This window comes from Magnolia sinica, chromosome 13 (genome assembly GCF_029962835.1).
Source record: "Magnolia sinica isolate HGM2019 chromosome 13, MsV1, whole genome shotgun sequence".
In the NCBI taxonomy this organism is placed as follows: Eukaryota; Viridiplantae; Streptophyta; class Magnoliopsida; order Magnoliales; family Magnoliaceae; genus Magnolia; species Magnolia sinica.
Window position 1 is genome coordinate 8827497 of NC_080585.1, and position 25737 is coordinate 8853233.

Sequence of the window (25737 nt, forward strand, 5' to 3'; positions counted from 1 at the left end):
CGTTTAATCCCCATTTAGGTGGTCTACTTGAGCATTGGATCCATGTCATTTTTGGCTCTGGTCTTAAAATGACATGAAAAAATGGATGGACGGTGTGGATATAACCCATACATCACGTGGCCCCTAAGAGCCACAGCCTGTCGGACAGGCGGGGGAAATACCCAATCCGCGCCCCCATAAATATCTCAGCTGGGGGAAATATCTCGAGCTCAACTATAAATAGTCGATCCATCCAACTGACACACTTCACTTCTCGCCGTAGTAATCTCTAGCTTCGCTCTCAGTCTCGAGTTTTTTATTTAAAAACGCATCAAGTAAGGAGAAAATCTATCATGTCGCAGATTCAAAGGTATGGGATCTTTTCATCTCTTATTTGAGTTTTATTTGAATTGATTTTTTTTTTTTTGGTATTATGGGTTTTTCGCTAGCTAGCTAGGTGGGCCACACCTGTAGGATTCTTACTCTTGCTCTGGTGTTAGACTCCTGGGAGTTTCAACACCCGGTCAAGGGTTCAAGTATCCATTGGTGAAATTCCACTATGGCGTGAGTGTGTGGGGGTTTGTGTGCGTGTGTGTAAAAAAAAAAAAAAAAGGTGGGCCACACCTGTATGTTGATTTGCTTATTTTTGCGCAGCATACCGATTTCATGTTCGGGTTAGCTGACCCAAGCTAGCTTTGAGTTGAGTTCGGGTCAGTGGTAATCAGGAAGTGGGGATGAGCCACAGTTTTCCGAGCTCGGCCTGAAAGTGAGCCTGGGCTGACCCACACCCAATACGGGTCGAACCCCACCGATTTATGATATATATGAGATATGCTTATAAGGTATATGAAATATGCTCATAAGGTACATTGCGCTTAGTTGCATCTGTTTACGTGGACAATTCAATGGATCGGTCTGTAACCGATCGAGTTAAATCTAAGATTATCATGCATTTGTTTAAGGGGGCGTTTGGATTGTAAGTTACTTTAGATAAGCTAGTTTGGTTTTTACTTAATCCGCATATAAGCATTATGTTTGGAGGCTAGCATGATGAATGGTTTAGATGGCGTAAAAATAACATGGTGGGCCGTACAAACAATATGGAATTAGGTACTTTGGCTTTTACCAGCATTTCTAGTACGTGGGCCCACTTGATTGTTAGTTTAGTCTAAGAATTAGCCCAACTATTTGTCTAAATGAGCTCAATAAAATGACATACTTTTATCTAAGCTTTTTTCATGTGTTAATTTGATCTTTGAATAATTTTTTACTTCAAACTCTTGTTGGTGTGAATATACAACTTATTACCTGAAAGTAAGTTACCTATAACTTAGTTACAAATTAAAAAACTTAAAAGGCATTCAAATATAGCATTAATGTTTTTAAATAAAAAATTATAGTGTTTTTAATACCTGCAATAAGGTCTTATATTTTAGGTTAATGGTTAGATTATCCTTATTATTATTATTTTAATTTAAAATCATAATGGTTAAACCATGCCTTATGGGTGCCTACGGGTGCCAATTTTAGGCGTGTTTGCGCATGGGGTTAGCACAGACATCCCGGTATGTTATCACCCCTAGTTGGTTAAACAATGCTTTATGGGTGCCGATTTTAGGCCAGACGTGGATATGGCTATGGTTATAACAAATAGTGGCGTGTATGCGCATGGGGTTAGCACAGACATCCCGGTATGTTATCACCCCTAGTTGGGTTTCAGGTTGAACAGTAGAAGACCCGACCTGCCTGTGTAGGCTAATTCAACCTGACAACTCTGTGGGTGAGGTTGGGCTCTAGCTCGTAAGTGGTTGGATTGAGCTTTTTAGATGATGGGTTTTGTGTTGGTATGGTTTGAATCCTCTACAGAGTGATGTTTATATCTTTCCACCAAGTGTGATTAGCCATTGTTATTTGAAACGTTTATGTGAGCCAGAATCCTTTGCCAGGAGGATGTGCAACAAAAAGCACTGCAGTGTGGCCACTGTGAATCTGTTTGAAATCCATGATGCGAACCCAATAATCTGGCCTAGCCAAAACTCAAGTGGACCACACCATAGGGATAAGGATAAAGACACCCGTCGTTGAGGTCGTCTTGAGATTGGTTGGATAGTATGTGAACATCGTTGTCGTCCCATGAAGGTTCATGGTGGTCGTCTCCTATTGTTCCCTCTGGCCTGGCCCGTAGGGATGATTTTTGGGCACTCATCCAAACATGAGCTAGAGAAAATGATGGACATCATGGATTTCACCGACACCCACTCCAGGATATGGATCAGGTGATATGTATTGGTTTCGGAGTATACTTCAAACCTTGCTCAGCTATGGTTTGGATGCCCCAACAATCAGACCCCAACTGTTTTCCAATTCCTTTTTATTTTTTTTTTTCCATTTTATTTGCTTGGTTTCTGGGTATAGAGACAGTTGTTGTATGTCAAGCTTGCCCACACCACAGAATCTCAGATGCTTTAATTTCCTATTGTGTTTTCTGTCTTTCTTGGCTTCTAGTTATCAGCTTAGTTGTTGCGATTCTGAGCTCGTCTGCTTTAGAATATCTTAATATGTCTGATGTACTAAACTGTTTGTGTTCCTAATCTTCCCAGGAAGAGGAAATCGCGGAGCAGTAGACGCAATGGATGCAATTCTGTAGAGGAAACGCTCGCAAAGTGGAAAAAGCTTAACAGCCAGCTCGACTCGGATGATGGCAAGAATGTCCGGCGGGTGCCTCCTAAGGGCTCCAAGAAGGGCTGCATGAGAGGGAAGGGAGGCCCTGAGAACTACCACTGCAACTACAGGGGTGTTCGACAACGGACATGGGGCAAGTGGGTTGCTGAGATTCGGGAACCAAGCCGAGGCAGCCGGCTCTGGCTTGGCACATTTGCAACTGCCAGACAGGCCGCCCGTGCATACGATGAGGCTGCCAGCGCAATGTACAGCTCTTGTGCCCGACTCAACCTACCACAATATTGCAATTTGAAGGAATTGCCAACATCGTTTCCGGAGTCTACCACAACATCTCATCATTCTGAGGGTAGTAAGGAACCAGAAGCACCAAAAACCACAACATCTCATCATTCTGAGGATAGCAAGGAACCAGAAGCACCGAAAACCACAACTTCTCATCATTCTGAGGGTAGCAAGGAACCAGATGCTGGTGTTCCAGGGAATGAATGTGTGGCCAATTTGGAGAGTGACAGAAAATCCGGGGCCATGTCGGAAAGTGACAGAAGATCAATGGCTGCCAAAGCCCCATTGGCTTTGGTCAAGTCAAAGGTGGCCCAGGATGAGCCTTTGGATGAAGTGCAGCTGCAAGGTTTTGGAGAGGAATTGTTCAATGCGGACGAGCTCATGCGCTTTCTAGATAGTGATCCAGGCGGTATGAAGGACAACAGCTGTGTACCATGGTGGGACCCCAACAGTAATGCTGGCCCAGGTTGCTTGGGGCTCGCAGATGAGCAGCAGCTGCAAGGTGGGCATCCATCTGATAAGATGAAATTCCAGTTGCCGTACCGGAATGCGAATTTATTGGGGAGCTTGCCTCACATGGAGCAGACTCCCATGGTCCTTGATCACATATACCTCGATTTCTGCAGACCAGTGAAGAGTCGAGGGGATGTTGCAGATTACTGCAGGTCAGCGAAGAGTCGAGGGGATGCTGCAGATTACGGGCTCCTGTCAGATCAGGAAATGCTTCACTTCGGACCCTTCGAACTGGACTTTGGAGTACTCAACAGTGAGGAAGGATTGAAACATGGTTGCAAGTTTTCAGTTGGATGTGCTTCTTTACTTGAGGAGCATCAGCAGATGTTCTGAATTTTGAGTGGGATATGCTTCTTTATCGTGAGGAGCATCAATAGAGGTTGTGAATTTTTAGTGGGGATGTGCTTCTTCTCCTTGAGGAGCATCAATAGAGGTTGTGAATTTTCAGTGGGATATGCTACTTCATCTGGAGGAGAATCAACAGAGGTGTGAGGACTGATCGAACCTGTGGTCATAGGCATTTTGGATCTCATGGGTTTTGAGCTAACAAGAGTTTTGAGCTGATTCCCTATAGTTTTTTTTTTAAGATGGAGAAATTGGCTTTTGGAAGATGTATTTGTTTCCTTCTCCCCCACCACAATGGGAAGAGACTGACCATAAACATATCTTTCTTTGCTTCTGTTCTCCCTGTTTTTTAAGGTGGCTGTGTAAGGAAGCGTTTGGACTGGATTTTTTGATGTGAATATCTGAATGGAAATAATGATAGGCTACATAAATGTAGATATTAGATATGATGGAGGGATGGATTGTATATTTTCATGCAAGATATGTGTTGTAGATTTTCATACAAATAGAAAATTCTATTATGTTCAGAGTTCTATAACAGTTCCAGATCTCAATTCCATTTAGCTTCCAGCAGTGCAGCCTATTTGTCTTGGATATGCAATTTTTCTTTTCCTTGTACCGTGAGATATTGTTATGTAGAAAGGTGGGGTGGATGGTCTCTATAGCTTGCTTAAACATATGAGATGTAGGGAGGAAAATGGATGAGTTGTGGATCTTCATACAATATCGAAAATGTGGTTATGTTTTAGAGTTCTTCATGCAGTCCATTTCTTCATATGATGATACAAAATGTTCTACTCTTGCAGATAAATACTTCATAAATATATCAGTTCATAGTTCTATGAGTGTACTTTATAATTTGTCAAATCAAAATTCAATGAAAAATCATGAATTGGCCAGTTTATAGATTTTTTGAAATCTATGTTCTCATTTCCTTTATCCGAAACAGGCCCTAACATCCAATGATGAATTCCTAGAGCTCTATTAGAATATGAATTTAATAGATTTTATTTTCCAAGGTCTTAGTCCCAAACAGGCCCAACATCCAATGATGAATTCCCAAGCTCTATTAAAATATGAATTTAATAGAATTGAATGAATTTTGTAGCTCTATTAAAATATGAATTTAATAAAATATATTTTCCGAGGTCTTTGTTTGGATAACAAGAGTGAATTTTCATAGCTCTATTAAAATATGAATTTAATAGATTTTATTTTCCAAGACCTTGTTTGGATAATAAGTGGGAATTCCCATAGCTCTATTAAAATATGAATTTCATAGATTTAATTTTTTGAAATCTTGTTTGAATAGCAAGTGGAAATCTCATATTCCTCTTACATATTTCAACTACCTATACCTACTAAGAATTTAAATGTGGAAAAGGTTAATGCTTGTTATTTCCAATTTTACTTTTCTAAGAATAAAAAATCCTAAGGTCTTTTTATTATTTTATTATTTTTTCCATATTTTTTTGCTTGATTCAAACAGGCCTAGTTATAATTATAATAATAATAAACAGATAAAAACTCTTTATGTCAAATTGAATTGGGTGTGCATGCAAAGAGTAGAAAGTTGCATTAAGACAACTGAGTTGGCGAGTCAACTCAATGAGTCCTGACTTCGGTTGAGGTTGAGACCGGATTGTGGTCCAGATGGAGTCGAGTTGGGCTCCAACTGATCCAAGTTACTCAATATGAGTTTTGGGTGGGCTAGTTTTAGGGCATGTTTGGACGCACTTCCTCATAAGGGCCTGCACTCTTACTACTGGTTAATTTTAATGAGCTGGATTTTATTGTGCGGTGGAAGAAAGGAAGGTTTGCTGAACAAGCAGACATGCATATTTGTTGCTCCTAAAATTTAAATACTGGATATTTTATTCTGAACTTTCTGCTTTAATATCGTGTCAAACAGCCACTTTCAAAAATATCAATGTATATCAAGATACTTTAACATAGGTTGCATCAAAACGGGTTATTAAATTGGATACCAGAGTTTCTGCGGGTCCAATTCTAGGAATGGCTGGTGGAAGTATCCATATTGATTGTGAATGGTGGAGTTCCCACCAGGAATACGCGTAGGTAATTTTGAATCCTTCTTAGAGTGTGAATCAGAAATAGAAATTTCTTTTCCAAGTGAGGATTCTCATTCATACATGCTGATTCTGTAATCTCATGCATCACCGTTCATGATGTTGTCCGTCACCCCAAGGGATGGGCCATAGCCTATAATTTTCTGTGAGGCCCACGTGATGGTTGGATCACCCTGATTTTCGGGCGTCTGTTAATCCAAATTGCCTAGATCAGGTCCACGGGGGTGCCAGTGGCATCGATGTTATCTAGTAGAATATGTTTGTGGACAGTACACGTGTGTGAGATCAGGACCATCCATCTATTGGTTCCTATTAACATACCCCACGATTTATTGATCATAGACTCCCAATCGCAGGAATCGGTGAAATCCAAGCCATGGGATAAAATGCTGCAACCAATGGCTAGGACATCCTACTGTTTTGATTTCTGTTATAAATCCTCTGTTGTAGGTCGCATTGATAAACAGTCTGGAACGCCTATACGTGTGCTATATATTGCTATGTTAGAAATTCAGAGTGCGTTTGGTTGCACTAAACTTAGTGAAATATGATGAATTTTCATCAGATTAGACTGATTAATCATGAAATATCATGAAATTGGGCGCGGATGGGGGTACTACTCCCACCATGACCTTGCTAGAGAGGGAGGGTCCTGTCAGGGGTTCTGTGGGGCCATCATGATTTATATATTTTATCCACTCTGTCCATCTAATTTGAAATATCATTTTATGATATGAGCTCAAAAAGAAGGAATATTGAATATTCAAGTGGACCACACCACAGGATGCAGTGGGGATTGAAAGCTCCACCATTGAAAACTTCTTGGGGATAGAAATTTTGGATCAAGTTGATCTCTGTGTTTTCCCTTATCGAGTCTTTGTAATCTTATGAACAGGTTGGATTGAAAATAAACATCACAGCAGGCCTTAGGAACTTTTCAACTATAGGAATTCAATCTCCACTTTTTCTTGTCAACTTGAGCCTTCCATCTACGTACCTTTTGAGCTCATGCTCTAAAATAACCTATAAAAATAAACAGACAGCGCGGCGGATAAAAAAAAAAAAACTCATCAGGATAGCCCCACATCTCCATTGACAGGAACTTCCCTAGTTAGTAGTACCAAATCCGTGCCCATGTGTGACCAAACGCAACCCACGGGTAAGGCACGGATTGGTGCTACCCCCACCAGTACCTAGTTAGAGACAGAAGGTCCTATCAGGAGCTCTGTGGGGCCCACCGTGATCTATGTGTTTTATCCTATGCGTCCATCCATTGAAAGATCATTTTAGAGAATAAGCTAAAAAGGGGAAGATGGAAGGCTCGAGTGGACTACACCACAAGAAGCAGGGCTGACAATGACTCCTACCATTGAAACCCTCCCAGGCTCATTGTGGTGTTTATTTGCCATACAGCCTTCCAACTTAACCTAGTCATAAAGTCACGTAGACATGAATGAACGGAAAACATAAACATCAGCTTGATCCAAAACTTCTATGGCCTTCTAGAGGTTCGGTAGGCATTCAGTCCTCACTTTTTTCCTGTGGTGTGGTCCACTTGGGCATTCGATCTGCTTATTTTTTGGTCTCATCACTTAAAATGATTTGTCAAAATATATAAATGGCGTACATTTTTTATTTTTTATTTTTAAAAAAACATACATTGCGCTGGGCCTAAGAAGCCCTGACAGGACCATCCGTCTCTAGCTAAAACGATCTTCGAATATTCTTCACAGATCCAACCTAAACAGCTCCTCAAGTCCCAGGTAAATTTGAAAAGGATCGTTGATTAAATGAAGCGCCCCTATGACGACAGAGCAAATGTTAGAGATCTGGGTTGTTTATTGGATAGTACCCAATATGGGCATATGCCAACTTGGCGCACATGTGAAAAATCCAGCAATTCATCACACAAGTGCCGGTAGAGCGGAAACCCAGCACAAATAACAAGTTATTCCACCATGGTTTTAAAACTTGGACAAGTCTGACTCAAGTCCAAGTCTGACTCAACTAATTTGACTTGAGTCAGACTCAGTTGAACCTAATCTAGTTAAAACTACAAACTGTTAAACCTATATTGTGGAGTTGATGAATCGTCTATGCATCAATAATAGATATTCAACACAATAATATTAAGGCCTACTTTATTGGGAAGACATTCTTGATGCCTCGATATTACTGACTGAAATTTTGATCTTCCGCACCTCACACCCTTAGGCGAACCTTCAATTAGACTAGGGTTTTCTCTCTTTTGTGTTGATGAGGGGATCGAGACATATATTTATAGGAAACAAGGCTAAAAGCTTACCCATCACACTTCTCCCCTACCTATAGGGTCTTCACACCATAAGTTTTCATATCCAACTTAATAAATGTCTATAGGGACCACGGTTCAAACTTCCCGCCCTAAACCTATTTACAATGATCGCGATTGTAATGGAGCCCACTGAATAGCTCAATTTGAATAATCCAACAGTTAGATTTAAACCGATGATCATGTGTGGCCCACTTGATAAGAGTCTTACACAACTCACCCACTCGTGTTACCCCAATTCAGACCGGTTGAGACCAATTCAATTTCACATGAATAATAATAATCAAGATATATATCTTTACATGACTACTCATAGAGGTAAAATAAATAAAGATATATCTCTTCACATGACTACTTGTAGAGGTAAAATTGGCCAAATACTACTTGCATTATGTATAGCAGAAATATGCCACATATAAGGTAGGCAAGTTGCCACAATAGTCCCGATGCAAATGGAATTGGTTAAGTGTCTAGTTGGTTTAAAATAGCGAATTAATTTAAGTTAAAAGTTTTATGTGGGGCCACCATGTTGGTATCTTTCATCAAAGCCATTCATCAGGTGTGACTCACAAGGATTAAGGGAGGACACAAAAATTAGCCTGATCTAAAATGCTCTAATGTCTTTGCACAACACACAACACAGCACTCGTAAGCATCACAAAGGGCAAAAAAAAATCCTTTACCAGCGGCCAAAACCGCCCCCTAAAAGTCCAAAAACCGCCGGAATAATATTTACCGGCGGTCGGACACGTGCCGCTGGCTATTAAATTTACCGGCGTTTATGATGGCCGCTGGTATTAATTCTTTACCGGCGATTCTGTGACTGCCGCTAAAAAGTGTAAAGCGCTGTACGAAGCGCTGCTAAAAATTCTGAGAACGCCGGTAAAAACAAGCGCCGCTAATGTAGTAAAAACGCCGCTAAAAGCTATGAGAACTACATTTAATTTTGTAACAAACGCCGGTAAAATCTGTAAAAACGTGGATAAATTATTTACAATATAAGAGAAATGTCTTAAATTATTATTCAAACACAACCTGTACATCATTTACAACCAGCCCTCATTTTTCTTAGATGAGCAAGAAAACAGTACAAAAAAGGTCTGAAACTACTTACCCAAAAGCCTTCAATGTAGCCAACAATCCATGAATTCCCATGTTTTCCATGTTATTATCATCATGTTGATATACCTAAAGTATAAATAAAAATGGCAATTACGACCATGATAAGAACTTCTTAAAATCAAAATACAAATAGAAAAACTACATGAGACAGATTTTTCAGGTTGGTTACAGTTGCCATGTAACCATTCAAACCGGTTGCTAGAATGTGATAGCAGATATGCCCCATAACCTGCATGAATGTGTTTCTTTATTACACATTGGTCATCAATATAACTAAAAACCACAAGAAGCTATTTTTCTACAAGCAACTCGACGCACTGTGTTCTCAATGATTTGACTAAAGTAGAAAACCCACCCTATCATAGAATATGATACAAAGTCTGCTCATCAGATTCTCTACTGAGAATTACATAAGCAAAAGATCAAAAAGCAGAACAGAAATGGTTGTCAGGGAGAAGATATCGGTTAGTTGGCTAGTAAAAAAAGTCTCCCAAAAACAAATTTCATGAGTGAGATCAGAGTACGAAGCTCAACTTCTTCCAACCAAAATATAGCACACCAGATCTGGGTTACGAGATCAAGCAGATACCTAGATCCCTGCCAATGCAGCATCTGCAGCAGCAATAGATTTAGCTGAAATGAGTTTTTCAACATTTTCAGCTTGAGAAAGATCTAAGCGTCCATTGAGAAAAGCACGGAGAGTGAACTCACCCGATAGAACATATGATCAGAAAGGTGCTGTCAGAACATCCATTTTTGTTACGCTTATAAAGTGATTACATTAGTTAGGGCACAAATTTATGAAACAGGGAAACAAAATAGCTTGTGGTTCACATTCATCTTACATGCCGTGATGCATTTTTCTCTAGAATTCCTGTTTTTTTTTTTTTGTATTTTCAGGCCTATGGGCATTTTTTTATTATTATTGAGTTCTCTCTTTTATTCCTCAAAACAAGAATAATAAACAATCCAAAAGAAAGAAAACAATAGCCACAATAAGAAAGCTCACCATCTCTCCTGATCTAGGTAGAAGACCGTGCCACTTAGGAATTGCATGTGCACGCTCTACATATGCAGCATTTGTTCTGGTACCCAAGATTACAGCAACAACAACATCATTATTGCAGTATCTACTTCCAGCCAGTGTTCCAACTGTATCATTGACCTATATTGAAGGCAACCAGTAAGTACCATTAAACTGAGTTGCAGGGGTACCACTAACACATGAAATGTTAAAAGTTACATGTGAAATTGATACATGGATATGGCAAATACTAGCATAGGACATTTATTTGGCACATAAATTAATGTAAGATCCCTGGTAGGGCACAAGCCAGGATTCATCAAGAACAAACTTACAAGTTTGGTAAAGAATGAGATGAACAAGAGATTGGTAAACTTCAACACTGCAGGTTCATTATCTTTATCCTTAATATTCTTATAGACTAACATATTAGTGGATCTGTTTAGAAAGAAGGTACTTACAAAGAGGAGAGTGTGCTGTCCAAATGGCTCCTTGGATTAAAAAAGAAAGTAATAGTTACAATACATGGATTGAACTGAAGTTCCAGAGCATGATATTCCCTTCTAATCCTCCCCACAAGGGTCACCACCGACAGATTTCCCCATACAGTTTAGCTGTGGTGGGAAGTTCAGGTTACATCCTAGGTTGGAACACAGCTACTTGTTTTAGTCATTGTCTTCCTCTCTTGTTGGCAGCAAGTGTCACTATATGAGGGCCAAAAGAACACCTAACCATCAGCATGAGAACAACCCTGCCATTGGTAAATATTATCAGAGACTAGCAACCAGAGCTATAGTATGAAAACTATATACTTGATTTAGTGATTTAGTATGAAAACTTCAGCATTACACCAAACTTCTTCATTCTGTCCAAATTCAAAAACCTGCCTTACCATTTTCCAACCCAAAATAGCCAAATAAATTTGAAAGAAAAAAAATAAATAAAATCAAAAAATCAAAACTTATCTGAAATTATTACTTTGCAATGCAGGAGTATGTCCAAACGACATGGCATGGCCACAAGCTTATAATCACTGCCGAGTTCCCGAATGTGATCACAAGGAAAACAACAGGGCCGATTGGAGTTGCTGCAAATGAACTGTTCGAATCGCATTAAGAAAATTCCTCTCAAAATTATCTTTTGGTGTTCAAATCTGCAGTAATGAACATCTCACAAAGACTTGTAACATTCCTCTCAAAAATATCTTTTGGTGTTCAAATCTGCAGTGCTTTTTAGACAAACCAGACTAATGAGTAAGATCATTATTTCTTTATGATCCTAGGCCATTTTATTGTGTAGTATTTAGATTGTGTTTCAAAACAATGGCCTGCTAAGTCAATGATAATTTCCTAAACTACAGTTAGGGAAACACAATTGCAACGGGTATGTTCATACTGCCCATGGTTTAGCTCATGAAGCGGGCCAACTACAACCCTCTTCCAATGAAATAAAGAAAGTACATAGCTAGCTACCATTCAACTCATCCATGCCAGGGGGCATGTCAAACCAAGGCAAGGTAAGAAAGGACACGCATTGATCTCCAATCAGTACAATATCAGATTTAGTTTTTTAAAAAAAAGAAGTCCAAACATTGTATATTTTTCATTTCTCAACAAGATGAGAAGTGTCATTAACCATGAAGTGAGCAAGATAATTGCAAATCCATATGCATAGGGAACGTGTAAAGTTGCAAGTCCATCCTTCAGCACGTCACCAATGCAATTTCTCAGTCATTCACATCTACACCGGTCCTCAATGCACCCAAAATTCAGAACAGTTGAGCAAATTAAACACAAAATATTTCATCTGTCATGACAAACAGCAAAAGCAAAGTAATGGGGAGAATGTTTATGCAAGAATGAGTTCAATCAGATCAGGTTATCTATTGTGCTGAACTTCGAGAAATACAGAGAAAATCCAGAAACTTTCACACAATGTAGCTTTTAAATAGATACAAAGATGCAATTACACAGCACACAACTTCTATTAGATGAGATGTTCATTCATTTAGTTTCTTTCTTAGTTGTGAGCACTAATGACAATAGATTTCAAACACATTAACCATTTATATTGGGTCTAATTAAGAAAAAAATGTATGCAAGGTTTAAAAATCAGTTTCAATGTACCATATTGTCACCACTAAAATCGGGTCATATCTCCCTCTATCAGGCCAATACAATGGATGAAACTAGTTCCATCAGGCGATACATACTGGTTTCAGATGATACTTAAAATCAGTTCTATAGCGCTTTGGGTTACATGGGCATCATATAACAGGGGATACACACAACTTGGGTTCCATCATCATCACCTTCTCCTTGCTTTTTTGGGCTGGCAAAAGTTCAAAGTTCAATGATGGGATGCTTAATATCAACCCTCCATCCAAGTCTGGGTCCCACCCAACCAGCACATTATGACCAGGTGGAACCTAGAATACTTGTTTTATTTGATTTACAATGCATTTATTTATCATGCCTATTCAAATTACTTGAAAGATCCAAAAGGAAAAAGAAAAAAGAAAAAAGAACTATTTAGCAGAAACAGATGCAGCTTAAACTACAACAAAAAGCCGGGAAGATTACAACTATCTAGCTTGAAAGATCCAACCTTATATGTACATATATGTACACATATAAATACTTAAACATCCATCTGGCATTTAAAAAAAAAAAAAAGGGATTGATGGCAGTAAGTATGCAAACCTGCTGAAATGTAGCTGATCATATGTATTTTTCAGCTTCATCTCAAACCTGTGAAATATTCAAGCACAATTTGAGAAAAGGAAGAAATAACTGAGAAATGGATAAGCTGCAATTTGAGAGGGGGGGAGATGGCCATACATGTCAATTCTCAAGGACTACAAACTGACAAACTATCATCAATTATAAGATGCTAACCCTTCTCCAGAAAGTAGAGATATTTAAGCAAATTATCTTTCGATAATTAAAAGATATGTTGCTAAAGTGTTTGATTTCACAGATATTCAAAGCATGTATTTTTACTATTTGTCAAAAGATAGGGATATATCAGCCTTTTCGCTTCACAATCCCACAACCATTTCATGGGCTACGGACTTGGTATTTCATCTTATGAAATCGAAATAACTATTAAATAAGGGTAGCTAATGACCTGCTTCTTCTTTTTCAGCGACTCCTCTGTAGCAGCTATCTTATCTGCACACGCTTTTCAAGATTAGATAGCATGCTCTTTTCTCTCTTCCCTGAAAACCAATGCAGTCTCACATATCAATTAACAGTACTTTTTATGTTTAAAGTAAATTTCTAAAATTGTGATGTTTCCTAGCATTCACAGTTGGAAAGTAGCCATCAGTCACATGGCAGCAACGTTGAAAGGAATATTGCTGTCATTTGGAGCTCAGGTCATGAATGATGAGGGAATTAAGATTTGGTTATTTCCAAATTATTAGACTAACAATTGAAGAGCTTTGCTAAGCAAATACGCATGTGCAATAAAGCTCATGTACATGCCACAAATGTGCCAACATGGCACATGGATGCAAAATCCAATCCTTCCATAAGGTTGGTCCAACCCTGTACATGTTTTCCCAAAAAATAAATCTGGTCCACTCAATACATAGGCTGCAAGATATATTGGGGCCTATGCCAAGATTGGAAATAGGTGGATGTGTTAGAGAACTTCAGCCAAGATTTTCAGAGCTGTACATTTGTTTGGATCTCGATCGGATCTATCATGCCATGCCGGCACATGAGCTTTATTACAACAGAGACCAAGAACCATGCAGGTTAGGATGGGTGAGTTGGTACAAGTTGAAGGCTCTAAAAGGGCAAGAGGAAGGCTCAAAAGGAGGTGGATGGAGGTAGCAAGAAAAGTCTTGATGATCTACAGTCTAACTGAAGGACTAGCCCTTGAATGGAATGGTGGAACAAGATTCATGTAGCTGATCCCAATTACTTGGGGTAAGGCTTAGATGATGATAATGATAATTGCAGGAGTTACTGGAAAGGAACTCATGAGATATTTTTTGTTTCAAAATTACAGGTATGGCATTTCCATAAGTGGATTTGCATAAGGGCTGCATCATATTGAAAGATTAAGACCTCCATGACCAAACTGCTCCTTGTCAAGGGACACATAGTTCCGTTTCCAAGGAGGGGCTCAAAGGCATGATATAAGCAACAAACAATGAAAACAAGGAAAATGAGAAAGAAGGAATATGTGTTAAGGATTTGGAATAGAAGAGCAATGATCCCCACTTTCATAAATAAGGCAGATTTCTCTTGTTTTGAGCTTGTTTTCTGAAGCCAAACTACAGTGTTTGATCTATTAATACTTTGTAAGTACTAGCTTCTTGAGTTTATTACTTTGATTATCAAGCACTGCAATCTTGTTCCAGCAGTGTCGGTAGTGCTGAATATGTAACAGTTAAATATCTCCATTAGCATTCTCTTGTAAAAAAAAAACAAATAAATTTGTCTAAAGTTGGTTAACACAGATGGAAGAATACCATGTGCAGCTGATGGAAAAAAAATAAAAATCCATCTAAAATTGTCGAAGAAAGAAGTTAATCATAATGATTAAGATGGAACTCTTAGATCAGCTTATAAAAATTTAAGCTCCCATCGCTGTGAGTGATGGTTTCCCAGTCTGGTTTAGTGTCAGCTTATAAAAATTTAAAAGCCTGCAAGTGTGCTTGCAACATTCAACCTTCAAGCATTGCACATGCAACTACGAAAAAGTGTACACACACCATAGCCTACATTTGTTACCATACATTTGGCCTGTCACTAAAATTTCTACAAATACAAAACAAAACAAAACAAAACAAAAAAGCAGCAGTATATTTGTTAATTTTTGAATATGTTGCACCTGATAGCCATTTTATTCAGCTTTCAGCTGACCAACCTATCTCAATTTGAATAGTATTATGTAGATCAGATTCAGCAGAGACAAAACTTAGCCTGAATTTATTCAGAATGAAATCCTCTAACTATTTTTACATTTTTACAAAAGAAGTGAGAAATGTTTTGAAGTAACAATAAGGTTAAGGTAATCATGAAAATCTGAGAAGAAAAATATTTGAATAGAACCATTGAATAAAGAGTTTATTTTCCACGTACCAAGAAGAGCATTTACTAGATCCCCAGAACTGGTCTCTAGTGACCAAGAATTGTCACCATTCCTAACAGCAAAGAATGGAAGCCTGTTAATCACCATCAATATTTGTTGTTTTAAAGGCCTTGTGTCTTTGTTTTTCCATCCCATAAAGATGCTGGAAATTAGCGCCTTGAACAACATCAACAAACACAAAGCAATATGACAACATTCAACAATCGAATTTCAGTGGCTTAATAAACATTAAATGACACAACAATCAGATATTCACTAGTTTAAACCGAAACTATATTACACAGAGGATTTGTTTTTCTTTTTGCATAGCACATTAACAACTCATTATTTGCACACGCTTGTAAGGTGTAGTTCATCTGAATTGATAATCAGGTGAGCCCTGATTGGACAATTCCAGCCTTTGGACTCGAGCACCTCCTTTAGGGGAAAAAAAGATAGTGAGAGGAGCATAGGTTGATCTGTTGTAATTTTCCCTAAAAGTCCTCAAATTCAAAGGCTGAAAATCCTCAAAGGCTGGCGGTCCCATGATCAGAAAAATCTATAAATGAAGTTTACCTCATGGTTGGAATGGTTGCCTTGTTTTCTATGTCCTGCAAAACTGGTGAAGAGGTGGATGTAAGGCCTCTGTCAGTGCTTTGATTGAACCCATTATCCTTTCCAGTATTAGCATTTCTCCCACTACCAACATCTGATCATATGAAATTAAGTCAAGGACTTAAAACTTGGAAATATGACAATGGCAAAAATAATCAAAAAGAGATCATTCCAGTAGCTGATCAGCATAGTACAAGTTCTGAATGAACAAACCTGATGGTGCAAATGCAATATGATGCAATCATCGATCACAAAAAAAAAAAAAAAAAAAAGTCTTCAGCTCTAACCAAGTAGCATGAATTTTACAGTAGTAAAAGAAGGTTTGTCGAGAAAAGGTTGGAAGCCCCACGAGTCTCCTTAGAGATCAAGGCTTGCTAGTCTCCAACAATCTCCACCATAAACATGGAACATATACACTTATATACGTAAGAAAAGGATTCAAATGAACATATCCAATAAATGAGAACTGAGAAAATAAAAATCACCAAGAAAATATTTTTTTTTTTTTAAAAGGAAAACTAAATTCATACATTTTGGTGCAGTTCCCATAGAGACAGGTCCTGTACGAACCTGGCCCCCATGGTCCCAACTTGATCTAATCTTTGGCCTGCAAGTCAAACACATGCCTATTTTTAAGTCCACCAAATGAACAGGACAAGCCCACCAATTATACATGTCTTAGTCCTCCCACCCAATGAATCACGCAACAAACGTGTGAGTTTGCACATAGGAAATGCCTTTTCAGCTTTGAATGTATCCAACGCCGCATCTACTCCAACAATCTCACCTTGCCAAATCACTTCCTGCAGGTTCATAAAACAGTCAATCAAAAATTATTGAGTAGGAGTATTTTTCACAACATGGGCATGGATTATGTGGATGTGACCATGCCAAAAGAAGAACAGAGTAAAGGGAACTACAGAAATAATCAACCATGCTTTTGGAATGAGAGGGACCTTGGATTCATCCTTCATGTCAAATGTAGATATCAAAATCCCTGCTCATGATGGAAAAATAGATTATTATTATTATTATTATTCAATAAAGATCGACATAAATCCGGTACTACAGGCAGATTACGATACACATCAGATGACCCATTTCTTTTTGACAGTCCAACCTTTTCTTTTTCTTTTTTTTTTCTTTTTCTCTTTAAAGTACATCAGGACAACAAACTCAACTGATTTTCTGCTCCCACTTAAAAGTTAGACAGTTCTTTAAAACTTGTAAAATCTGATAAGGATACAAAAAAACATATATGAAGTTATTAGTGCAAAAGTCTACCTAAAGAGAAAACCAATTCACTGAACACAATAGCCAAGCTATTGCAATTGCATTCACCAGTCTTGGGTTTGAGTCACTTAACCAGTACTAATGCCCATTTCAGAGTTATCTTAGTTTTCAATGTCTTTCTAAGAACTGAAATAGCACACTACAGAAAATGTGAATGTCACAATTTGGTGAATCCTGGAGGGAGAAACATCACAGTTGAATGGACTTACAGACTGGGTATTGATGATTTGAGTATTTTTATGAGTTTGCCAGGATCTAAAGAACCAACCTGCAAAAAGATAATAAAGCTTTGGCAAATTTAGCAAATGCACGGCTAATGTAAATGGTGATGCCAAAGTCGAAACAAGAATGGAACCTGCAAGGGAGACATTATTAAGTGATTGCAACATGCTCATTTCTGTTTTGATAGATGAGCTCACTTGTCATTTGAAGCCAGTTTGATGGACTTTCTGCTTTCCACCTAATATAGAGTGGGGCTTCCACAGTTTCTGAATTGGTTGCATTTTTTCCATTGAAACAGGGCACAATTACCTAATATAGAGCGGGGCTTCCACAGTTTCTGAAATCTTGACTCTCTAGGAACCAAATATCTATTACAATGAGTTCATACAATGGACCAAAAGGTGAAGGGACTGAACTTGCCTTCTCTAGATGATGGCGAAGATAAATAACATCATGCATTGCCTTAATAGCAGCAATCCAAGATGATAACAGCACAAAATAAATGAGTTAGTCATAGGGCCGGATTTGAACAAAATCTACATGAGCTAGAAGTAAAATTGCATGGTGTTAACAAGAAAAACAATAACAATTATGACACGATGAAATGGTTAAAAGCAAAATAATATTTTTTTAGAGGAAAGATGTTGGCTGATTTCAGGAAATAACTGAGCCCATGGGTGCAGCATCAGTTGCAAGCTCGCTGTTTTGCAGGAGTCAGAAAAATCATTTATAAGGAGAAGAGATTAAATTATGATCAATTTACGGTCCACCTTCTTTTGGTCCAACCATGCTAGGAATGTATCTGTGCCATGTTCTACATCAGTTTGCTAGTTTCTGTTATAGTAGTGTAAGCATGCAAAGTACAAATTAACAAACAACTAACCAAAAAGTAAAAAGCTTATACTATGGAAAAAGTAAAAAGTTTATATTGTGGCTGTCTTCTTACAAGGAAGATGGAGTATAAGAAAAATAGCATTTTCCTTTTAGGGCTTGTTTTACATATTTATGATAGAAAAGAAGAGAGGGAAAAAAATTTATATTTACCGATTCCTACAAAATCCCTAATCATAATGAAGCTTGATGATCCTATTCATCCATTCTACAGATCCATAATAGGCATATAGAGATTATTGTATGTCAAATAATATCCAAAGTGTTGGTTTCGGAAGATGGAATGTCTAATGTTCCCCGGCCTTTAATCATCCATCTTTTTTCTACATGAGACCCACTAGAGGCCTCATCAACCTTATTTTTGGCTGCATGGAGGGGTCCACTTGATGAATGCCCCAAACTCATACATGTTGCCACACTTGCGTGTATTGGGACTAGTAACCAAGTTCCTACAATAATTAACCCTGTCAGGGCTCTAAGATAATATACAGATAGATGACAAGCACATCATTATTTAGTTAAAGAAAGCATACATAGTTTTTCTATGGAATACCTGTGTATAATTATGTTAAGTATGATTTTGTCTTTTTTTTTAAAAAAAACCTTTTTTTTTTAACCAACTGTATATTGATATGGACAAGTATACAATATGACGATTCAGGAGGGCCTAGCTAAACAGCAGGCCACTCCTATCATATGAAAAAAGACAAAATCAGCCAAAAAAAAAAAAAAAACAGGGGAGCAGAAAATCAAAAGATAATGGCACTGCGCCCGGCTGCTGGAGAAAGGCTGAAAGCAAAGCCACAATATGTTTGCACATGCCATTGATCACCCACATGATGAGCGGCCAATAGACCTCTTTGAATATAAGACAATAAATCTACAGAGGGACAAACCGATGATTGAATATGGGTGATTTATAGACGTCCACAAACAAAGGCTTCTGCAAGAAAAGCTTTGTATGATCTACATCCCTATTGCAAATCAATGTTACGAAACCTAAAGGGAAGGTGATACGATTGATTGACAGTACTAAATAGTTAATCGAAAGAGGGTGCCCCAGGTCTAGCCAGCATATTTGCTTTGGGTTTGAGGGCCTATTTATTTACCAATCATGGTTGAGCATTTCTTCAAACATATAGGGGGCCATGGACAGCGGCGGACATGGCTGCTGCTGCCATGGACGCTGCACAATTTCTGGCCATCAAAAGAGGAAAATAGAGAGAAAGAGAGAGTACCTTCAAGTGCCTTCTCAGATTTCTTCTTTTCTCTTCACCGTTGATGACCACGTCCATAGGTTACCGGGCCTACTCGATCTGTAGCTGTAGATTTGATCTAAGAACCCTGAGAATGAGAAGAAAGGAAGAGAAATAAGAGAGAGAATGAGATTTGGAGATGGGAGATGGAAAGTTCCAAATCAAAGATGGGAGAAGCGCAGGAGATGAGAGGGAGAGATGAGAAAGGGAGTGCTACAAGCAAGGAATAGAAAGAGGGGAGAAGGGTTTTGGAGAGGAGCCACGCGGGAGAAGAAGCGCGATTTTGGAGTTCGGGCGCGCGGGAGAAGAAGCGCGATTTTGAAGTTCGAGCATGTGATTTGGGGTAAAATATATTTAAGGTTTTTTATTATTATTTGGAAGGTGCGGCGGTGGATTCATCTTACACGGCCGGCCACGTAAAAACGCCCCTGATTTCCATCTACAGTGGCATTTGTTGAGGCCGCCTGTGATAAAAACGCCCCTAATACTAGTATTTCTTGTAGTGATGCATGGGGATGGTTTCAAAATGAGTAGTTTGCAATTTATTGGCTAGACCACACTCGCATGGATAAAAATGATTTAAAACTATTTCTTGAAAAATTAGTTATTCAACAACTAATTGGATGGTCAGGATCAACTGATCAAAGTGATTTGAGTCGGCCTTGCAATCAAAGGTGGGTCTAACATGGGAGATGGTCGATATCAATTATCCACCTTTTTTAGTATAATTGATACGAATCATTCATTGCAATCAGATATCCATTGCCACCGTGGATAAACAATGTCCTGATGCATCCATTCATATGATTGCGGTGCAAGATTGCATACCTATGGTATGGTAATCTAGACCGTTGATATGATGGGCCTCATGTTGCGAAAATATTGATTTAAAAAATATTTTAAATAGAAAATATGTGTGTGTATTAAAAAGTTTGTTTCAAAAACTGTGTTTTTTTTTTTTTTTTGGAATAGTTCTGTATAGGAAAGGAGAGAAGAAAATAATATGTTTATATACGGGGGTATAGAGACCTTATTATTTGCTTGGTAGATCCATGGAATACGCAGACTTGTGTGTTCTACGCAGTGGAACACCTGCATGCATGCACGGGCATGGTCTCGGGCGCCACATATCATATATGGTTTTGGGATAGGACAAGCTACTTTAGTCAACCATTAGTAAGTTTTGTTTTGATTGTAACTCTTCATCCGTTGGGTGTCCAACATGAATAGTAAATTTGCTATTTATAGTAAGTTATGAATTTTAGGAAGTTTTAGCTGTAGTTTAATTTTGGAACTTCTTCCAAGGCTTGGTATCCCTATTTAAAGGGTTGTAGACCCGTTTATTTCATCTATCAATCAATTTATGAATTTTCATGAATATTATTTCTATTTTCTTATTTTTTTTTCTTGTAGATTCAAGAAATCTCTGTGTGGAGTCCAGAGAAGCTCCGTGGATTTGAAGTAATTATCCTTGAGGAAGACGGTGATCGACCTCATCATGTTCATCCCTGCGTCCCTATCGACCCAACAAGAAGAGCAAGATCAAGCTAGTAAGGTTCAATACGAACCTTAGCCGGCAGTCCTCAAAAAATAGACCAAAATAGTTGATGTAGAGCGGGTTGCGGACAGTTTCATGGCCAAGATGGATCAGAAAAGGCCCAGTCGACGACAGAAGTGATTTGGACCGTCGGATCATAGATTGGGCGTATCTCACAATCCAGAATGAGTTATCGGGCGTAAAATATATGATTTTGGGGTAGAACAAGCTACTTTAGCCAACCAACCCAGCATAGCTGGGTTATGCAAGTTGGATTTGCAAAATACCCCTGGATCAATGGTCGTTTCCTTATTTTAATTCCATTTTTACTATAAATAGTAAGTTTTAGTTTGATTATAACTCTTCATCCATTGGGCTTTAGGAGTTGCACCCAACGCAAAAGGAGCTTAGAAAAATTAGGAGAACGGCTTGGTGAAGCCAAATAGGACACTTATTATTTTTAGCTGAAAACCTTATGCACTAGTAGACATCACGATCGTCTATAAATAGTAAGTTTACTATTTATTGAAAGTTGCGAATTCTAGGAGTTTTGGTTGTAGTTTTCTTCTGATTTCTCTCCCATTTCTTGGTATCCCTATTTAAAGGGTTGTGAAATCATTTATTTCATTCATGAATCAATTTCGAATTTTATAGAACTTATTTTCTATTTTGCTTGCTTTCTTTCTCGTGGATTCGAGAAGCGTCTGTGAGGAGTCCAAAGAAGTTCCGTGGATTCGGAAAATTTATCCTCTTGAGGGAGACGGTGCTCGACCTCATCACTTTCATCCCTGCATCAGCATTGGTCTAAACTAGCAACAATTTTTCTAATTTTCCCTTAGATCTGGGATTTTATATTATTTATCTGCCAGAAGAAATTTGTGTACACAAAGTTCCATTAATGGCTCTTCATGTTTGTTGAACGCAAAACCACATACGAACTCGTCATATCTTAGAAACTATTTTCCTGCAACCTATCAGCATTCTCAATCACTTTGAGAATGGAAGAATAACTCTTTAAGGACAACGTAGTCACATGTGCTTCAACATGTCCTTAACTTTTCAATTTCTTTATTATTTTACAGAATTTGTAAATATGTAATTTGCAATAACACCTCACTGTAGAAGCAATATAGGCCAAACATTGCCGGTGGATTCACACTAGCTGAAAACATTTTCCTTTGAGCAAGTGCAATTGCAATGGCTTGAGCATGTTGGACATGGAAGCAACCTTAGATTGGATCAAAGATGCAATAGAGAATGGAAAATCCAAGTACACAAAGAATACACAAGATTTTATGTGAAAAATCCTTGCGGGAAAAAACAACAGCACAAAACAATGGTCAATCCACTATACTAAAAGGAAGGTTACAAGAGATAGAACAACTTACAGTAGGAATTACCCTAACTTTTCCTTCAAAACCCTTGATGCCAGGCTCTAAAATTTCCATTCTACTTACCCTAATCGCAATTCCGGGTGTGGCACAATATATATGGGTTTAATTATGGAATTAGGGTATGTTAATCAATGGCTAATCATTTTTAGGATTTCGGTAGGTGATAACGAGGGTTTTCTAAGCATTGTAAGTGATTCCATCACTCGTACTTTTGCTTTGTGCCGTGGTTTTTTCCGGTAAGGGTTTTTCCATGTAAAATTTGTGTGCTTATGATTGCTTTGTTTACATTTACTTAATCTCATGTGATCTGAATTCGAAATTTGCTTCCACATATTCTCAACACCCATGATAGGGAAGATGGCATTTATCGAATCAAGAATTGTATTTCCACTGAGTTTGTAAAGGAGTATAAAGATCTGGACCTTCAAAAACACGTCATCCATATTTTCCATTTGGAGGGTGGGGTTCTTCATCCGAAGCTGTGTTGCAACTTGCCTTCTGTACGATAGGACTTTAATATACAAGTGCAATCATATAAAAAGGAATACTCACTATCAGTCACAGAGAGCAACTACAATAGGCCTTTTCGAAAGAACTACTTGTATTGATGATGTGAACAATCCAGCGTATGAGCATATACTTGGATTATAGTGAAGGATTACTGCTACTAGATTATCGTTGCTCTTAGAGCTAAGCTATGATAAGGAAAGATAAATGTCATTGGTTTGTTGGATTTTTAAGAAATAATTTACTTTAATAAACTTCTTGCTATTTATAGATCTTTGTTGCAAATTCTCTTCAGGCGTTTCTCTTATTTATTTCAACGGTTATGGCAGTTGAACTGTTGTTAGGTCGGTCTTCCAGATCCTTTTGTCTCTTCATGCCCCTCTAATCATCCTTTTCCACTCGATCGATTTCCGCTTTCTGGACTTCTCGCTCATGCCTTGTCATCAGATAACATGTATCATTCAACTCAACGCTAGTTGTACTTCAATGAAAAGCACTCCAAAACATCTCTAAAAATCTTTCGCATGCTATACATTTCTCTTGCAATGACACGTGTCCTTTCCTCATTGGTTAGTTTAAAACATTCAGAAATATGGTACAACACATACATACTTCTCATGAAGTCCAAAGATCATAAATAAGCATTAGTCATGTTTAATATCCGAACTAGTTCTTAACTAGAAAATCAATTTCTAATGAGAAGTTAAGAAATCATAACATGTGAAAGGGAATAGAAGTTGGTTTTCTTGCTCTTAAACAAACTGTCACTAGCTTCTTTTTGCCATCCAATGTCTTGTTATGATGTCAAGGTTCAAATAAATACCAACTTGCAGCCTTTATATGAATGTTATTTGAATAAATAGTGTTTCGACCTAGTTATTGGTGATTCTGTTTTCGCAGCACCCTGTAAGAGGCTGACCTACCACTTATCCACACTGTTCATTTGGTCACCCCCACCATGCATGACGGATCCTTGTTATCCATTAATTGGCATGAAAATGGATCGCTAACAGTCTATATGCAACTACAAAGTCCACTCATCAGATGGCCATATTGTCTAATGGAGAAGATTTTTGGTCAATTGTCATCCCAGGACCCACTTGATGAAAGATCTAGATCACTGAAAGATGGGCCAAACATATATGAAATGGTTGATTAAATTATTTGGTTTGTAATGATTGTAGATATTTAATTATTTAATATTTGAGGAGTCTGAGCACTATAACTGATTAAAGAATCAGAGGATCGCACCACATTATTTGATGCTAGATGGACTTGTACGAAAAATGCTTAGTTTAACGACGGACATAGTCCGTCGTTAATGGAAAATGTCCGTCCCGCGCAATTTTTTATGGAAATTAGCGCGGTTTCTTAGCGCGGTTTCCTATTCCACCAGATCGAAAAATAGCCAAGTGGTGGGATTTAGCGACGGCCCAAAGTCCGTCGCTAAAACGATATTTAATTTGGTCCGTCGCAAACTATTGCTCTTCACAACGGGTTTCAGTTGCTTTTGCGACGGTTCATAGCCCGCCGTAAATTGACTTTTACCCCCACCACGTTTTTTTTTCCTTTTTAGCATATGATGGAAAATTGTGTTTTATTGTAGTTTAAGATCTATTTTTTTAATAGAATTTCAATGGCTTTATTGTATTTATTTGTATTTAAGATTATTTTTGTATCAATTGATTAAATGCAATGATTTTTTTTTTTTTTGTTTTGTTTTGTTTTTATATCAATCGAGTGCAAAATTATTATCACTTTTTTCTTCTTTAAAACTAATATTTAAATGCTTTGCAATATCACATGAAAAAGAAAATTGAGAAGTTTAAAAACATTTATGATTTAAAAAAAAAAATCGTTGTGAAATTTAAATTAGAAAAATATATATATAACAATTATGTTTGAGAAAAATTGAGATTTTGAAAAGAAAAAAAAATAGTGATTTAATAAAAATATAGATTTTGAAAAAAAAATTAAGAAAAGTGAGATTTTGAAAATAAAATTTGCGAAGTTAATAAATTGTGAAGTTTGACACCAAAAAAAAAAAAAGATTTCGGGAAAAATTGAGATTTTGAAAATAAAAATTCAGAATTTGTATTTTGAAAAAAAAAATGAAAAGTTTAATAATGAAAATGAGATTTTGTTAAAAGTTATGAAAAATAATTAAGATTAAAAAAATGGACATTAAAAAAAATTAAGATTTTTAAAAGGAAATTGAGATTTATCTCTGAAAAAAAAGAAGATTTTTTACTAAATTACTAGGGACATCCACTAATTGAACCTCTAACCGTTTATACACACAAAGATACACTTGTGAGAAAATGATAGCCCAAGTATAATGAATTGTAATTGCAAAAATAACTTATAATGATGAGATTGATCAAATTCTATGATCAGGCCATCCTAAGGTTGATCTGAATGGTCAGATATGTTCGGAACGTGCTAATTAGGATAGAGAACATAAATAAGCTCAATATGACCTGAAACGAATTAGATCCATCCAAAACATTTTTAAATGGGCATGATCAATTTTTCTAAATCTAGACTGATTTTGGACAATCTGACTAGTCCAGATTAAAGAGTAAA

General features: G+C 37.6%; 2 protein-coding genes and 2 long non-coding RNA genes across 8 annotated transcripts; 1 reads left to right on the top strand and 3 right to left on the bottom strand.

Annotated features, from left to right (window-relative positions):
• Nucleotides 1-227: 227 nt before the first annotated feature.
• LOC131222698 (dehydration-responsive element-binding protein 2A-like) lies at nt 228-4324 on the top strand. 3 transcript variants are annotated; one of them, XM_058217861.1, is made up of 2 exons: nt 228-349; nt 2580-4324. In XM_058217861.1, exons 1-2 carry the CDS (start codon nt 333-335, stop codon nt 3787-3789), a joined length of 1227 nt encoding a protein of 408 aa, XP_058073844.1. In that variant the 5' UTR covers nt 228-332; the 3' UTR covers nt 3790-4324. The 3 variants fall into 3 exon arrangements, with proteins under 3 accessions (XP_058073844.1, XP_058073845.1, XP_058073846.1); XM_058217862.1 differs by lacking the exon at nt 228-349 and adding an exon at nt 636-821; XM_058217863.1 differs by lacking the exon at nt 228-349 and adding an exon at nt 818-843.
• A 4895-nt stretch (nt 4325-9219) lies between these two features.
• LOC131222700 (uncharacterized) lies at nt 9220-11442 on the bottom strand. Its single transcript, XR_009160161.1, has 3 exons — nt 11327-11442; nt 9914-11099; nt 9220-9553 (listed from the first exon to the last, which is right to left on the bottom strand). It is a non-coding gene; the product is annotated as an uncharacterized LOC131222700 (long non-coding RNA).
• Nucleotides 11443-12869: 1427 nt separating this feature from the next.
• LOC131222702 (uncharacterized) lies at nt 12870-13563 on the bottom strand. The gene is made up of 2 exons (XR_009160162.1): nt 13478-13563; nt 12870-13098 (listed from the first exon to the last, which is right to left on the bottom strand). It is a non-coding gene; the product is annotated as an uncharacterized LOC131222702 (long non-coding RNA).
• Nucleotides 13564-16167: 2604 nt separating this feature from the next.
• On the bottom strand, nt 16168-19920 carry LOC131222699 (uncharacterized). Of its 3 annotated transcripts, XM_058217864.1 has the most exons (5): nt 17554-17859; nt 17233-17284; nt 17008-17048; nt 16582-16854; nt 16168-16440 (listed from the first exon to the last, which is right to left on the bottom strand). In XM_058217864.1, the coding sequence occupies exons 1-4, from the start codon at nt 17737-17739 to the stop codon at nt 16684-16686; spliced, it is 450 nt and encodes a 149-aa protein (XP_058073847.1). In that variant the 5' UTR covers nt 17740-17859; the 3' UTR covers nt 16168-16440; nt 16582-16683. The 3 variants fall into 3 exon arrangements, 1 of the variants encoding a protein (XP_058073847.1); XR_009160159.1 differs by lacking the exons at nt 16168-16440; nt 16582-16854; nt 17008-17048 and adding an exon at nt 19696-19920 and having other exon boundaries at nt 17055-17612; nt 17764-18111; XR_009160160.1 differs by lacking the exons at nt 16168-16440; nt 16582-16854; nt 17008-17048 and adding an exon at nt 19696-19920 and having other exon boundaries at nt 17055-17483; nt 17554-18111.
• Between the last annotated feature and the right edge of the window lie 5817 nt (nt 19921-25737).

Bases quoted from the DNA above. Each gene is read 5' to 3' on its own strand.
- LOC131222699 (XM_058217864.1), bottom strand. From the start codon at position 17,739: ATGAGCATGTTGCAATCACTTAATAATGTCTCCCTTGCAGGTTCCATT. The intron at 17,285-17,553 runs GTAAGTCCATTC...TATCCTTATCAG, and splicing joins AAATCATCAATACCCAGTCT to ATTTTACAAGTTTTAAAGAA. The intron at 16,855-17,007 runs GTCCCTCTCATT...ATGAACCTGCAG, and splicing joins ACATGAAGGATGAATCCAAG to GAAGTGATTTGGCAAGGTGA.